The sequence below is a fragment of the Arctopsyche grandis genome, chromosome 2, assembly GCF_051622035.1.
Source record: "Arctopsyche grandis isolate Sample6627 chromosome 2, ASM5162203v2, whole genome shotgun sequence".
Classification (NCBI taxonomy): Eukaryota; Metazoa; Arthropoda; class Insecta; order Trichoptera; family Hydropsychidae; genus Arctopsyche; species Arctopsyche grandis.
The window spans coordinates 20494938-20512872 of record NC_135356.1 but is presented as its reverse complement, the minus strand read 5'-3'; the positions used below and the strand labels follow the sequence as shown (position 1 = coordinate 20512872).

General features: G+C 36.0%; 1 protein-coding gene across 1 annotated transcript; it reads right to left on the bottom strand.

Annotated features, from left to right (window-relative positions):
• Nucleotides 1-11719: 11719 nt before the first annotated feature.
• LOC143922468 (tRNA-queuosine alpha-mannosyltransferase) lies at nucleotides 11720-16959 on the bottom strand. The gene is made up of 6 exons (XM_077445716.1): nucleotides 16798-16959; nucleotides 13730-13806; nucleotides 13376-13658; nucleotides 12979-13294; nucleotides 12732-12913; nucleotides 11720-12613 (listed from the first exon to the last, which is right to left on the bottom strand). Exons 1-6 carry the CDS (start codon nucleotides 16941-16943, stop codon nucleotides 12382-12384), a joined length of 1236 nt encoding a protein of 411 aa, XP_077301842.1. The 5' UTR covers nucleotides 16944-16959; the 3' UTR covers nucleotides 11720-12381.
• Between the last annotated feature and the right edge of the window lie 976 nt (nucleotides 16960-17935).

Below are 17935 nucleotides of genomic sequence, written 5' to 3'. Positions count from 1 at the left end.
GCGCACATTAGTTGACCTAGAAAACTGTGGGGGGGGGTTCAATCTGGTTGTTTAATCCCTAAATGGGTTTTCCAAAAGTGGAGAACTAACTATATGTAAATGACTTTTTCGTGTCTGTAGTTTTATAAAAATCCTAAACACATTCAACACCATTATAGGATATATTAATTTTATAATCATCTCGTACGCATAAATATAATAAATTTTGTAAATTTAATCTATCGTAACATTATCGCACTAATGAATATTAATATCCACGGCGAACTTCATTCTCGACTTTGATCGTATAATCCTTTTTGAAACTTTAATGAAGATAGTGACTACTCATAAACGTTGAATACCCCCCCGCTTTTGAAATTGAACGGTTTCGTTTGAAATGTTATATAAAGTTATATAATATAATGGATAAATCATAGATATCGCACCATTCGGATCATAAATTCGATTGTTATTAACCTTATCCCAAATATTAATAGTAGATGGACGAATTCTATTTTAACAACAGTCGTTGACTCCAACCAACTCCAAATTAAATCTTTAAATGCGGTCGTATCAATTTAGTTTTTGTTTTAATTAGAAAAAGGCGCAAAAATACGTTAATAATCCTCGGAGCACAATCAGAACGATCGTCTCGTTCGTTTTAATTTTAGGCCGCAATCGGACCCCCCCCCCCCCCCCCATTCTTTTCCTTTACTTTTATGGTTATTGCGTTTCCATTTCATTCCACCCCCAATTTGAAAGTGTATTTCTGCTTTTCAGAAATTTTCCGAAAATATCTAAGAAAATTTGAAATGTCAAAACTTCAAGCAGACGTTAATTGCAGATTAATATTAAATCACATTGCTTTCTTTGTGTTTTTAGTGTTCTAAGTAAATTTTCCTGTAAAAAAATATTTTTTCAAAAAATTTTTAAAGGTACATAGATGTTATACCAAACATGAAGTTTCTAAATTTAAAACCATAGATTTGCATAGTGGACAAACAAAAAAAACAAACCTTCACAATTACATATTTTACATACCAGCAATATTCAGCTGGGGAGGTCATGGGTTCAATCCCAAGCACGGTTCTGTTGGCCAGACCTTGAATATACGTGACTCCAATTCGATCGTTTCTCGTCGAATTTCGAAAATTTGTCTGACTTCAGTATTGAAACGGTTCCAAACAAACTGGCAACCTATCAGTGGCGGCTCGTCCTAATGGGCTGCCGGGCTGCAGCCCCTCCTATAAAATTCTAAAATATATTAATAATACATTTAATATTTTATTTATTAATGATATTTTTTTTATTAGTTGGATGGACGAACTATTGGGGCCTTCGACAGAGTAAATATTACTTACAATATCACCCATATCCAAAAGGGTGATATTGTAAGTAATGTTGACCGTTTCGAAGACCCCACTAACTTGTATGGTGACAGATGATTTAAAATGTTGTTGTAATGGCTGTAAAGTTTTACAGCGCCGCCCTGAACGCCACGCAGCCCGGAGTTGCGGAACGAGAAAGAGAAAGAGCTATTTGCAACTGGCAGATAGCTCTTTCTCTTTCACTCACTCTGGCGTTTTGGGCTGGATAGTCGGCAGCCTTCGCCTGTTAAACGACATTCATCTGTCAGTTTGTTTAAGATTTCGCGCGCTTGATCTTACATTTGATTAGTTGAATCGCACGATCACAGCTTTATTCGTTTTCGTTACTCTTAATTGGTTGTGTACGAGCCCTCATCAAATCTTCGGTGAGTCGTTTTCATTTTGATAACAGCAAACTTTTTTCAAATCTGCTTAACTTTTTCTCGTAATTTTTATTTAAATATATTAAGTTTTTTTTTCTTTTAAAAATGGAAGAAAAAAAGAATTCAGTAAAATATTTACAAAATTTGCACTTTTCGCGACTAGAACTTACCGAAAAAGTCGCTATAAAAGCATTAATTAGGCTGCCTCACGCCCAATTTAATTATTTCACAGCCTGCAACTAGTATATCTTTTAGTTACTCGCGAAAATTTAATCCAGACATTTATAAAACAGGAGTTATTGACTTAAAACATTTAAACGATAAAATTAAATAACACGAGGGAAGTGTCGAACACTTAAAAAATGTGTGTAATCTCACGATTTTGGGATCGGCTAACATAAAAACCCATTTAAGCGAAGCTTGTCGGCGGGAAATAGATAAGCATAACGAAAACGTCAAAAAAATCGGGATGTTTTATTTAAAATTATTGATTAAATTTTGCGGTAAATTTGAAATGCCAATGAGGGGACACGATGGAACAGATAATTCAAAAAATCCAGGAGTTTTTCGGGGGCTTCTAGAATATTCACAAAATTTCGACGATTCTTTAAAAAAACATTTTCAAACTTCTTCGGTTTTTAAAGGGACATCAAAAACTATTCAAAATGAACTTTTAGATTTTATTTTGAACGTGTGTAGGGAACAAATAAGTGCTGAAATAAAAAAAGCAACTTATCTAGCTGTTATGGCAGATGAAACAACCGATGTATATATGTACATTGTCAACAGGTTAATGTTTTTCGTTACGAATTAGGGGGTAAAGTTTTTGGGGTTTTTTTTAATCCGGAAAATAAGAGCGCATGCATTACTGAACAATTAAAACTAGTTTTAAACGATGACAATTAAAAACTTATTGCTCAAACTTAAGACGGTGCCGCTGTAATGAGCGGAGAGAGGGGAGGTGTACAGAAAATTTTGAAACAAACTTATAAAAATGCACACTTCGTTCACTGTTATGCTCATCAACTTAATTTAGTTGTTGAGAAAGCCGGGTCGCGAAACCAGCAAGCGCGAATTTCTTTTAGAAATCTTACTGGAGTAGCAGCGTATTTTTCGAAATCTTCATCGCGTTTGGACGCACCCCTTTAATGGGTGGTGAATTGTGCTAGTTTTTTTTTCAATAGTACTTAAATCCACATGTAAGTGGTCGTACGCTAAAAATTTTGCTTATTTTGTCCTGTTATGACATGATAGAACAATTATGGTGACATTTTTTAGACATCTTTTCAGTGCAGCCCCGCCACTAAAAATTATCACGAGCCGCCACTGCAACCTATCCACATTATTCGAATATAATTTCAAATTTGTTTCTCGCAAATTCGTAGTACATACATGCATACATAAGTACATATGAGCTGTTATATTTTAAAGTGGCAAAAGTCTACTTTTCTTCAATTTGAGAAATATTTCGCAAAAAATTAAATATAATGTTTTACGTTTTACAATATTTAAAAGTACTGATGGTCTATAATACGTTTATTCGGCTTTTTCGAAATTTTGGACACATCGAATTAAAACAAATGGTAACAATTTGTGAAGTCAAACAGAAATAGTGTTTTTGGAACTGAAAATTGGACTTCCGCCACTTTTAAATATAACAGCTCATATATCGAATTGGTTGATTGTACTATTTTGTCCATAGATGTAGCCATTGTGTTGTATATTAATAATTGCATTGTAATTTTTAGTTCTTATGTACAAAAAATTGATCATAGATGTCGCTATAAATAGTTTCACTAATATCCCATAGATGGCGCTTTAAATAGTTTCTCTAATCGCCCATAAATGGCGCTTTAAATAGTTTCACTAATCGCCCATAGATGGCGCATAAAATAGTTTCTTTAATCGCCCATAGATGGCGCTATAAATAGTTTCACTATCCGTCGCTAGATGGCGCTTTTAATAGTTTCTCTAATCGTTCATAGATGGCGCTTGAAATAGGTTCACTTATCGCCCTTAGATGGCGCTTTAAATAGTTTCTTTAATCGCCCATAGATGGCGCTATAAATAGTTTCTTTAATCGCCCATAGATGGCGCTATAAATAGTTTCACTATCCGTCGCAAGATGGCACATTAATAGTTTCTCTAATCGCCCATAGATGGCGCTATAAATAGTTTTATTTATCGCCCATATATGGCGCTATAAATAGGTTCACTTATCGCCCTTAGATGGCGCTTTAAATAGTTTCTTTAATCGCCCATAGATGGCGCTTTAAATAGTTTCTTTAATCGCCCATAGATGGCACTATAAATAGTTTCTTTAATCGCCCATAGATGGCGCTATAAATAGTTTCACTATCCGTCGCTAGATGGCGCTTTTAATAGTTTCTCTAATCGCCCATAGATGGCGCTATAAATAGTTTCACTATCCGTCGCAAGATGGCGCTTTTAATAGTTTCTCTAATCGCCCATAGATGGCGCTATAAATAGTTTCACTATCCGTCGCAAGATGGCGCTTTTAATAGTTTCTCTAATCGCCCATAGATGGCGCTATAAATAGTTTCACTATCCGTCGCTAGATGGCGCTTTTAATAGTTTCTCTAATCGCCCATAGATGGCGCTATAAATAGTTTCTTTAATCGCCCATAGATGGCGCTTTAAATAGTTTCACTATCCGTCGCAAGATGGCGCTTTTAATAGTTTCTCTAATCGCCCATAGATAGCGCTATAAATAGTTTCACTATCCGTCGCAAGATGGCGCTTTTAATAGTTTCTCTAATCGTTCATAGATGGCGCTATAAATAGTTTTACTTATCGCCCATATATGGCGCTATAAATAGGTTCACTTATCGCCCTTAGATGGCGCTTTAAATAGTTTCTTTAATCGCCCATAGATGGCGCTATTAATAGTTTCACTAATCGCCCATAGATGGCGCATTAAATAGTATCTTTAATCGCCCATAGATGGCGCTTTAAATAGTTTCACTATCCGTCGCAAGATGGCGCTTTTAATAGTTTTTCTAATCGCCCATAGATGGCACTATAAATAGTTTCACTATCCGTCGCTAGATGGCGCTTTTAATAGTTTCTCTAATCGCCCATAGATGGCGCTATAAATTGTTTCTTTAATCGCCCATAGATGGCGCTATAAATAGTTTCACTATCCGTCGCAAGATGGCGCTTTTAATAGTTTCTCTAATCGTTCATAGATGGCGCTATAAATAGTTTTACTTATCGCCCATATATGTTGCTATAAATAGGTTCACTTATCGCCCTTAGATGGCGCTTTAAATAGTTTCTTTAATCGCCCATAGATGGCGCTATAAATAGTTTCTTTAATCGCCCATAGATGGCGCTATAAATAGTTTCACTATCCGTCGCAAGATGGCGCTTTTAATAGTTTCTCTAATCGCCCATAGATGGCGCTATTAATAGTTTCTTTAATCGCCCATAGATGGCGCTATAAATAGTTTCACTATCCGTCGCAAGATGGCGCTTTTAATAGTTTCTCTAATCGTTCATAGATGGCGCTATAAATAGTTTTACTTATCGCCCATATATGTTGCTATAAATAGTTTCACTATCCGTCGCTAGATGGCGCTTTTAATAGTTTCTCTAATCGCCCATAGATGGCGCTATAAATTGTTTCTTTAATCGCCCATAGATGGCGCTATAAATAGTTTCACTATCCGTCGCAAGATGGCGCTTTTAATAGTTTCTTTAATCGCCCATAGATGGCGCTATAAATAGTTTCTTTAATCGCCCATAGATGGCGCTATAAATAGTTTCACTATCCGTCGCAAGATGGCGCTTTTAATAGTTTCTCTAATCGCCCATAGATGGCGCTTTAAATAGTTTCACTATCCGTCGCAAGATGGCGCTTTTAATAGTTTCTCTAATCGCCCATAGATAGCGCTATAAATAGTTTCACTATCCGTCGCAAGATGGCGCTTTTAATAGTTTCTCTAATCGTTCATAGATGGCGCTATAAATAGTTTTACTTATCGCCCATATATGGCGCTATAAATAGGTTCACTTATCGCCCTTAGATGGCGCTTTAAATAGTTTCTTTAATCGCCCATAGATGGCGCTATTAATAGTTTCACTAATCGCCCATAGATGGCGCATTAAATAGTATCTTTAATCGCCCATAGATGGCGCTTTAAATAGTTTCACTATCCGTCGCAAGATGGCGCTTTTAATAGTTTTTCTAATTGCCCATAGATGGCACTATAAATAGTTTCACTATCCGTCGCTAGATGGCGCTTTTAATAGTTTCTCTAATCGCCCATAGATGGCGCTATAAATAGTTTCACTATCCGTCGCAAGATGGCGCTTTTAATAGTTTCTCTAATCGTTCATAGATGGCGCTATAAATAGTTTTACTTATCGCCCATATATGTTGCTATAAATAGGTTCACTTATCGCCCTTAGATGGCGCTTTAAATAGTTTCTTTAATCGCCCATAGATGGCGCTATAAATAGTTTCTTTAATCGCCCATAGATGGCGCTATAAATAGTTTCACTATCCGTCGCAAGATGGCGCTTTTAATAGTTTCTCTAATCGCCCATAGATGGCGCTATTAATAGTTTCTTTAATCGCCCATAGATGGCGCTATAAATAGTTTCACTATCCGTCGCAAGATGGCGCTTTTAATAGTTTCTCTAATCGTTCATAGATGGCGCTTTAAATAGGTTCACTTATCGCCCTTAGATGGCGCTTTAAATAGTTTCTTTAATCGCCCATAGATGGCGCTATTAATAGTTTCTTTAATCGCCCATAGATGGCGCTATAAATAGTTTCACTATCCGTCGCTAGATGGCGCTTTTAATAGTTTCTCTAATCGCCCATAGATGGCGCTATAAATTGTTTCTTTTATCGCCCATAGATGGCGCTATAAATAGTTTCACTATCCGTCGCAAGATGGCGCTTTTAATAGTTTCTTTAATCGCCCATAGATGGCGCTATAAATAGTTTCTTTAATCGCCCATAGATGGCGCTATAAATAGTTTCACTATCCGTCGCAAGATGGCGCTATAAATAGTTTCACTATCCGTCGCTAGATGGCGCTTTAAATAGTTTCACTATCCGTCGCAAGATGGCGCTTTTAATAGTTTCTCTAATCGCCCATAGATGGCGCTATTAATAGTTTTATTTATCGCCCATATATGGCGCTATAAATAGGTTCACTTATCGCCCTTAGATGGCGCTTTAAATAGTTTCACTAATCGCCCATAGATGGCGCATTAAATAGTTTCTTTAATCGCCCATAGATGGCGCTATAAATAGTTTCACTATCCGTCGCTAGATGGCGCTTTTAATAGTATCTCTAATCGTTCATAGATGGCGCTTTAAATAGGTTCACTTATCGCCCTTAGATGGCGCTTTAAATAGTTTCTTTAATCGCCCATAGATGGCGCTATAAATAGTTTCACTATCCGTCGCAAGATGGCGCTTTTAATAGTTTCACTAATCGTCCATAGATGGCGCTTTAAATAGTTTCTCTAATCGCCCATAAATGGCGCTTTAAATAGTTTCACTAATCGCTCATTGATGGCGCATTAAATAGTTTCTTTAATCGCCCATAGATGGCACTATAAATAGTTTCTTTAATCGCCCATAGATGGCGCTATAAATAGTTTCACTATCCGTCGCTAGATGGCGCTTTTAATAGTTTCTCTAATCGCCCATAGATGGCGCTATAAATTGTTTCTTTAATCGCCCATAGATGGCGCTATAAATAGTTTCACTATCCGTCGCTAGATGGCGCTTTTAATAGTTTCTGTAATCGTTCATAGATGGCGCTTTAAATAGGTTCACTTATCGCTCTTAGATGGCGCTTTAAATAGTTTCTTTAATCGCCCATAGATGGCGCTATTAATAATTTCTTTAATCGCCCATAGATGGCGCTATAAATAGTTTCACTATCCGTCGCTAGATGGCGCTTTTAATAGTTTCTCTAATCGCCCATAGATGGCGCTATAAATTGTTTCTTTAATCGCCCATAGATGGCGCTATAAATAGTTTCACTATCCGTCGCAAGATGGCGCTTTTAATAGTTTCTTTAATCGCCCATAGATGGCGCTATAAATAGTTTCACTATCCGTCGCTAGATGGCGCTTTTAATAGTTTCTCTAATCGTTCATAGATGGCGCTTTAAATAGGTTCACTTCTCGCCCTTAGATGGCGCTTTAAATAGTTTCTTTAATCGCCCATAGATGGCGCTATAAATAGTTTCACTATCCGTCGCAAGATGGCGCTTTTAATAGTTTCACTAATCGTCCATAGATGGCGCTTTAAATAGTTTCTCTAATCGCCCATAAATGGCGCTTTAAATAGTTTCACTAATCGCTCATTGATGGCGCATTAAATAGTTTCTTTAATCGCCCATAGATGGCACTATAAATAGTTTCTTTAATCGCCCATAGATGGCGCTATAAATAGTTTCACTATCCGTCGCTAGATGGCGCTTTTAATAGTTTCTCTAATCGCCCATAGATGGCGCTATAAATAGTTTCTTTAATCGCCCATAGATGGCACTATAAATAGTTTCTTTAATCGCCCATAGATGGCACTATAAATAGTTTCACTATCCGTCGCTAGATGGCGCTTTTAATAGTTTCTCTAATCGCCCATAGATGGCACATATAGGTTCACTTATCGCCCTTAGATGGCGCTTTTAATAGTTTCACTAATCGCCCATAGATGGCGCATTAAATAGTTTCTTTAATCGCCCATAGATGGCGCTATAAATAGTTTCACTATCCGTCGCAAGATGGCGCTTTTAATAGTTTCTCTAATCGCCCATAGATGGCGCTATTAATAGTTTCTTTAATCGCCCATAGATGGCGCTATAAATAGTTTCACTATCCGTCGCAAGATGGCGCTTTTAATAGTTTCTCTAATCGCCCATAGATGGCGCTATAAATAGTTTTATTTATCGCCCATATATGGCGCTATAAATAGGTTCACTTATCGCCCTTAGATGGCGCTTTTAATAGTTTCACTAATCGCCCATAGATGGCGCATTAAATAGTTTCTTTAATCGCCCATAGATGGCGCTATAAATAGTTTCACTATCCGTCGCAAGATGGCGCTTTTAATAGTTTCTCTAATCGCCCATAGATGGCGCTTTAAATAGTTTCTTTAATCGCCCATAGATGGCACTATAAATAGTTTCACTATCCGTCGCTAGATGGCGCTTTTAATAGTTTCTCTAATCGCCCATAGATGGCACTATAAATAGTTTCACTATCCGTCGCTAGATGGCGCTTTTAATAGTTTCTCTAATCGTTCATAGATGGCGCTTTAAATAGGTTCACTTATCGCCCTTAGATGGCGCTTTAAATAGTTTCTTTAATCGCCCATAGATGGCGCTATTAATAGTTTCACTAATCGCCCATAGATGGCGCATTAAATAGTTTCTTTAATCGCCCATAGATGGCGCTATAAATAGTTTCACTATCCGTCGCTAGATGGCGCTTTTAATAGTTTCTCTAATCGTTCATAGATGGCGCTTTAAATAGGTTCACTTATCGCCCTTAGATGGCGCTTTAAATAGTTTCTTTAATCGCCCATAGATGGCGCTATAAATAGTTTCACTATCCGTCGCAAGATGGCGCTTTTAATAGTTTCACTAATCGTCCATAGATGGCGCTTTAAATAGTTTCTCTAATCGCCCATAAATGGCGCTTTAAATAGTTTCACTAATCGCCCATTGATGGCGCATTAAATAGTTTCTTTAATCGCCCATAGATGGCACTATAAATAGTTTTTTTTTTTTTTTTTTGGTGCCATCTTATCGATTCCGGATAAATCATCACCAGCGATATCGTTGCTCTTCAGATCATATACGGGCACTACGGAATCATCACTCCGTCCCCAAAATTGTGAATTGGGCTTCTGAATCTCTCACATTCAGAACACCAATTCGTGAGGCTTTTTTCGCTTTAAACGCCTCTGTTGGTTAGTTGTACCCAATAGCTGCATCGCTTCTATGTTAGGGTGACGGTGCAACTCGTGCCTCCCGGCGCATTCTCGGATGACTTCTTTTACTTTTTTGATTTTAAGGTCCTTGTGGATCTCTTCATTTGTGACGAAGCGATATGCATCGGTGATAATCCTCAAAAACTGGTTTTGACATCTTTGCATTTTTTCGATATTGGATGGCTTATTGCATCCCCACAGTTGTATGCCATATGTCCATATTGGCTTCACGATTGCCAATGGTTGGAATAAATTTTCAGAATTTCATAACAAAATTCTTTTTCTTTTTATTGTAGCTTAAATATGTCATTATGCATATAACATACCTACCTATCTATGTACACATTCGCTGCAGGAAAACTTTACTTTCGACATCCTATGTAGCCGTTGATAATATTAATTACGAAGCTGTTGTCAAAAAACGATTTTATTACATATATTCAATTTCTCGTAAAATACTTTTCACCAGTGTGAAATATAAATTTTACTACATACATCTATGTATTTAAATTGAAACTAATATTATCCTATTTTTCGCGGAACAATATTTTGAAAAACTTTCCAAGACCGCTATATTTTTGGTTCCAATTTTCGTTCCGATTCGCCAAAAACAATCATAGCCGTGTAGTTCCAATTTTCTGTTCGCAATAACTTTAGGTGATCACATAATAAAAAAGTCAAAGAAGAGTACTTTCCGAGCGTGTGAAAAGGCGGATTCTAATGTGACCAAAATATAGACAAAATCACATTTATTTATTCATAGAAAAAATATCGATTCGGTTCCGGAGTTCATTCCAGCAGAAATAACAGCTTTTTTTCGGTTTTCGTTTCGGTTCCGGTTCGAGTCCCTTTTGAAAACTCTTGTATGATCTTAACTTGCACGTAAAATACTTTTCACCAGTGTAAAGAATAAATTTCACTAAAGACATCTATGATTTTAAATCAAAACTAATATTATTATTCTCTTTTTCATTAAACAATATTGTGGAAAAGCTATCCAAAAATATTATATGATATCAACTTCCTCGTAAAATACTTTTCACCGGTGTAAAATATAAATTTTACTAGAGTCGTCTATGATTTTATATCAAAACTGATATTATCATTCTCTTTTTCACTGAACAATATTGTGGAAAAGCCAGTGGTGTCACCCCAATTTTGGCACTTTTCCATGAAAGTTCATTACATTTTCAAGATTTGTATACTTTTTGACAAAAATTATATGAACTTTTAGTTTAAATAACGGGTTTCCCGAAACTTTTGATTTTTAACAACGGGTTTCCGGAAACCATTAGGGTGACACCACTGGAAAAAACTATAATATAAACTAATAATTGATACTCACAATAATTTTGTGCAATATCTACATATATACATACATACATATGTATTCGATAATTATTTTATAAACTAACAATAATTGATTTATTAACTAACCAAAAAGTTGCTAAGCATTATTTAAAATGAATCCTAAAGTAGAAATATTCTACTTACCATCTGTCTTTTGTATCCACTGCCATTTTGTGTTTTATTCAGGGCCGGGTAGTCGGAGTCGTGGTATTTTAAGTAAAGTGAATCGGAGTCGTAAAAAATCGACTGACTTATTTATTATAATTGTCTTTTACGCATTGATTGTGGTGAAAATTTATTTTTTGTACTTTTTTACATACATATTATTATAATAAAAGATTAAAAATGGATTATAAGACGTGACTTTTTTGTTATTTGGAAATTGCTGACATTATTACTGTAACTATGTACGTAGTAACAATATTAATAATTATAATAATAGTAATATTAATAATAATTTTTTTAATCATGCGAAAATTTGAAATTTGACTGATTCGAACTCAGAATCGATCATTGATCACGTTTTCGTGATCTAGACAAAATGTGTGTGTTTGCCTGTGTGTCTGATTCTTGTTCAATTTGTTTTCCCCATTTTTGCCAAAAGCAAATGTATGAATCCGACATTAGGTATCAAATAATGGTAAAAATTGATTATATTCAAACAATCATATTTTAATTGTGCAAAAATTGCATTTTATTCATATTTCTAACATACATCATACATGGTTACACAATAAATTGTAAAAAATATTTTTCATTGATTTGACATTTCATGTAGACGATTCAATATGAATCGCGGAGATTTATATTTTGAAATTAGCTGATAGTTTAAGTAAGCCCTCTAAGAGGATGTTTCTAGTCGAAAAAAAAATAGCCGTCTATATTAGATGCATCTATGTATCTTCATAACAGCATAACATACATTTACATTATTATAAGAATAGTGTACTAGGTACATACATCTACATACATTATCATTATGAATAAATAATATCAGTTTTTATCACTAACATCTATAATATACTTTTATTGTGCATTTTTAACACATTTTAAGTTGATCGAATGTCATGAGATTGGGTTACAATCAGTGGCAGGGAGCAAAATAATGACAGAACTCACTAGTAACACTAATTAAGTAAACTTTTTATTTAAAATATATATGTTTGTAAATCAAAAAAGTTTTTAAAAACTTCTTAAAAAAAATTTTTTATAAAATCATTGAAGCTTGCCAACTACCACTAATATCTACTACACATATATAGAATATCAAAATAACTTATATCATGATAAGCTCGTAAACTTACAACCTACATATTTAACTTAATAACGACAAATATTTTGGCAAAAGAACCTTCGTATCGAACTGATCGATACCAATATCAAAACGTTGTCTTAAATCTTTCAATTTATTCGGACTACTACACCACGATTTCAGTTTGGCAAAGAGCTCGTCGTTAGATTTAAAGAGGCATTCCTTTGGGTAGATTTCCGGATAGACCAAACTGTTTGGAGCCAACGGAAAGCAACCACACTTTACAGCTTCCAGCCTGAAATTATAATCAAAAATCAAAACAATATGTTATTTAAATCTCGTCTGACGGAACAAACTCAAATTATGATACTCATAGCTCACACAACTCATAAAAAACAAACAAACAATCTCACATTGATACACCGAAAAATTCATGATCTGCCGTCGACACCACAATATCGGAATCTATCAATATGGAATAAAAGTTTTCAGTGCTCTGAACGAATCCAAAGTGATGTATATGATTTTTCAACGCTTCGTGGGCTTCCAAAAATATATCAGGTATCTCGGTGAAAGCCTCACCAAGAACGCTCACCTGAAAAAATCAACTTTAGTAAAACACATTCAACATGATATGCTCGAAATGACGGATTGACAAACCTTAAAATTGACATTTTCATCCTTCAAACGGTACAAAGTGTGAAAAAACAATTCCGGATTCTTGTCGTATTCCCATCGATGCGGCCAAACAATATGAACCACATCATTGACGTTGGTAGCTTTTCGACCCTTCATTTTGACCCCGTTGATGATCGAAAAGTTGATCGGAAAATACAATACAGATGACTTGGGTTTAATCAAATCGGCTACATTCTTAACCTTATAGTCTGGCATTATTTTAATGAATTTGTCAATGTTGTCTAGAAAAGAATTCATATTGTAGGTCGAGTTGAACACTACAAGATCGGCGGTCAAGCTAAAAAAAAGAAACAAAATCAAACCGTACTATCAAAAAATATATATATATAATATATTCTAAAATAAAAATAATACATACCAAGTAGTGATTTGATTGAAGCCGTATTGGTAGTCTCGGTCTTTAATCGATTGCTTTGGATATACGATTTGATTTTCGTGAAAGTACACGATTTTCTTCAGCCTCGACAAGCCTGGACACATCCCGATCAATTCGGCCAAGCTCAAAACGGAGCTGCAAAATAATATTTTGTAGTCTTTCACATCGGGAATTTGTAGCGATATGTACAAACTGCTGGATCTTGCACGCCAGTGCCACTTCTTAGCCGTCATAGTAATCAGAGTGTAATCATTCGGATGCATATCTGAAAGACATTATTGATCGAATTCAAAGCATCTAAAATATAATACGTCAAAAACAACAACAAGTACCCACTCGATGTTATAGTGTCGATCAACTTCTTGTGAGACCCTCCATAGAAGGGTTCGATGATCAAAATCTTACTCATGATTCTGGAACAATGCAACACTTACATTTAAAAAGCAATGAGTTCACTGAAAATTTAATGCAGCGACAGCCGGGTCGGCCAGTTGTTTAAAATTTCAGATTCCGCGAGCAGTTTATTAATGTACTCAACTCGTATTGATTTATTTCAGCTGAACAATAAAACAGGAGGTATATTGTCATCATTTTTTGAATATTTAAATTTTATTCTAGTCATTCAGAGTTGAATGACTAGACCTTTTGAACGTTGAAATACGTTCAAAAGGTCATAGCTTGCTAAAAAAAGAATTCATTTGCGACGCTGCTTTAGGTTTGTTTTCACAATCTTATGTAAAAAAATCCTTATGTAAAGACCATTCGTTGTTTGCGTGTAATTCATTTGATGGTTTTAGATTCAAATAAATTTAATTAAAAAAAATAAACAAATAAAGTTTAAGATTTAAGGTTGCCCATGTTTAAGCAATTTACATTACAAATACCGAGCGAAGCCGGGCTATTAATACAAAATGAGAAAAATTATTTTAAATTAATCGAAAACAAAACATTGAAAAAGCTTGAATTTAACAATATCGATAAAAATCTCATATCCCCAATAATTTCACTATATATTCATATTTTTTTTTTACATAGATATATACCAGGAAGGCCTAACAGATAAATCCCAACGCGCCTTCCTAGACAATTAATTACAAACATTGCAGCATTTTTATTACATAAATCGCTGTATTTCAAGAGGCTGAAGAACACAAAATTAACAATTAATTAATCAATTGAGACGGCTACAGATTGGATTTGGAATCACAAATATTAAGGTCTGATCTTCTTCTTCTTCTTCATGTGCCATGTCCTCCTAGAGCGTCGGCAACTAGATGTCCCATTCTTATTTTGTACATTGCTGCTCGGAATAGTGCTCGGGTGGTGAGGCCGTACCACTGCCGAAGATTCTTTAGCCATGATGTTTTCCGCCTGCCCCGACTGCGTTGGCCTACGATTTTCCCCTGGGTTATTAGGAGCAGGAGATCGTATTTTTCGTTCCGCATCACATGGCCGAAGTACTCCAATTTACGCCTTTTCACACTTTTGAGCACTTCGACATGTTTTCCCATCAGGGCAAGCACCTCGGCATTGGTACGACGCGCCATCCATGAGATTCTCAGCATCCTGCTGTATGTCCACATCTCAAATGCCTCTAGTTTCTTGCATGTGGCATCCATCAGGGTCCATGCTTCTGTCCCATACAGAAGGATACTGAAAGCGTAGCATCGTAGAAGTCTCAGTCGAAGTGCTATACTGAGATCACGTGTGGTTAGGACTTTTTTCAATTTCAAGAATGTAGCTCTTACTTGCTCCACTCTAACGCGAATTTCCTTTACACTTTCCACCCAGATAGATAGCACAAGTCCGATCAAAGCAACATTAAAGATTAACACGGGATCGAACCCGGTAACATCTCGGTGCCAAACATAAAGGCAACCACCGAGGTATACTGCTGGCGAGCCATATATGTAATTCATATGAATTTCATATAAATATATTCTGGAGGAGGTCAGTATTGTTTTATTACTAAGAGAATCTCTTCAGACGAATTTGGTTTTCGAATTAGGTATATGCTACTATATATACACCGCAAAATAGCTTTCCATGTGTTGACAAGTCGTACCACGATGTTTATCATAATTAATTATACAGTCACTTTACTTAGACTGTTTGCAACACCCAGAGGTCATTCATGCAAATGCCTTGTATTTGTATGCATTAGTTTGTATAAGTGTGTACACTCGATGTTCGGATGTGCCTGTATAACTGATAAGTATCAAAATTCGCATTCAATTTTGGCGCCCAAGACCACCCCTCCACCCTTTTCTCATGGCTTAATCCGAATTATTAAATTATAAACGAATATTCAAAAGCGCAGCTTTGCGCTAAGTCTTTCTACGACGTGGAGTCTAGACGTCCATTTATAACATATGTACATACATATTTATAAAGGAAACGTCAGTAGACATGCAAACATTAATGCATCTATAGGTGCATGTATACAAGTCATATGTGACCACGCCCTTGGTGGATGCAATAACGATATTTTTCCTTCAAATGGCATCTTTACTTCCTGTTTAGCAAAAACAATATAGACTCTAACCCAGCCTCGCCCTTTTAACACGCTAAAAACATTTGAACATACGTTTCAAATACGATCGATATGAAAAATGGATATTTTCTTTGACTAGTCAAAAATATCATATGTTGTTATTACAACCAATTTTTTTATCTTGAAGGCAATATTGAGACTATTCTAAGAAATCGCATTTTGAAGAGAATATCACTTAGGGGTGCAGATAAAGGCGCAGATTGGGAATTAGGTTAGGACACGTGCAAGGTCGCAAACGATGACGCAGATTGTAAGCACATATAAAAAATGTTAATAAATAGATATTGCGTCTTCACAGCAGAAAGATGCAAAATATCGCGAAGCGTCATCATCAATTACATTCTATACAAATAAACAAAATACAGTCTCACAGAAGGACGAGTTTCTAGAAGGTTCTACTCGCATTTTACTTACAAAATTAGCGTAGATACAAAAAATGAAACAAAGCAAAAATTCGCCATATGGAAACAAAGACAATCGCTGACGGCTCGAAACCTTCAATGTAAGACCCGTCCCCGACGAAGAATATGAGCTTGTTTTAAATAACAAGTCTACTGTTTTATAACTGTTGTATCAGATCGACCATGCATTATTTGCACAGGAATATGATAAAAAAAATTTGACCCCATTAAGTACTCAAAATTTTAATCCTTTGGATAATTTTGATGTTTTAGCAAAAATGAAAATGCACCCTCAACAAACAGGTGTTAATAATAAGAACGTTATCACAATTTTATTTCATGTAATATATAAAATCAATAATGAAATAAATATATGGCATGCGAAAAAACGACGCGTAGTTTTAATGCGATTCGATTATAATAATATCTTATTTCAATTGAAAACTCACAAATTAGCAGGAAACAAAGGGAAAGCAAATTTTCGCAATGGGAAACGGATGAAAATCCGCTCCAGACAAAAGCTCACAGCGAACACCCGACCGACAATGACAACAGCTGTCAATACCCGCTGACAATTGGCCAGGTCGTAACGCATACAAATACAACCAGATATGATCATTTATTTTTACTAAAATTTGGTAAGGGAAACACTGCAGTCCACGGCCGCAGCCAGAGGGAGCTATGAGAGCACCATTCCCCCCCCCTTAAATTTAAAAAATAAATAATATTTAGAAAAAAATACAAAATCAATATTACAAATGATTATTGTAATGAACGGATTTTCGCGCGTCTTTATGCAGAGGGTGTTATACGTCGTTATTCTTCCAAGAGTCGATTTATGTAGAAACGTGGACTAACCTTGGGATAGTTATATATATAAGTATATAGTCGGGGAGGTTCCTGACTGCAAGTCGTCTGGTCGGTTCTCTCACGGCTGAGGTTTCTCCGGAAACGGCGTGAGGAATGCAGGGGAAGTTGGGCTGGAACTCAGGGGAGGGAGTGATGCTACACTCGACCTCGCGGCGGTTCTTCAGCACGGATGGTGATGGATCTCTGGGCCCCGTCTCCCCCTGGAGACGTGCACAGAAGAGATCTTTCTTCGACGGGAGATCGCTGGTGAGAGGGGCGCGCTCCACATGCGCGCGCGCCTATATGGCTTTTCCCTGGGTGGCCACTCGAAATAAAGGGCGAGTGTTGCCCTATGGGACGGTGGGAAAACGTCGCGTTACATTATTTTAATTCAACGCCGTGTGTGAATTTTTTTAATAAATGGACAAAAGTATGAAGTATTTTGATAATTCGCAATATGATTCATAAACTTTTTGTATAAAACCCTATTAGAGCGTCGTAACCAGATAAATTTTATAATAATAGAAGCGAACTTTCGAATATATTTCTTGTTTCAGTACAAGCGTACCGTTTCCGTAACTACGCAATATTATACGTGTATGCGTATGATATTGCCAAATGCTAGCTGTTGCCATGACGCTTTCATGAATATGATGTTAATTGAATAATATGTTACTTAAATGATCAATTTTCTTGTATAAAAATATATCCCATGTTGTTTATCGTGTCTTTTTTAAT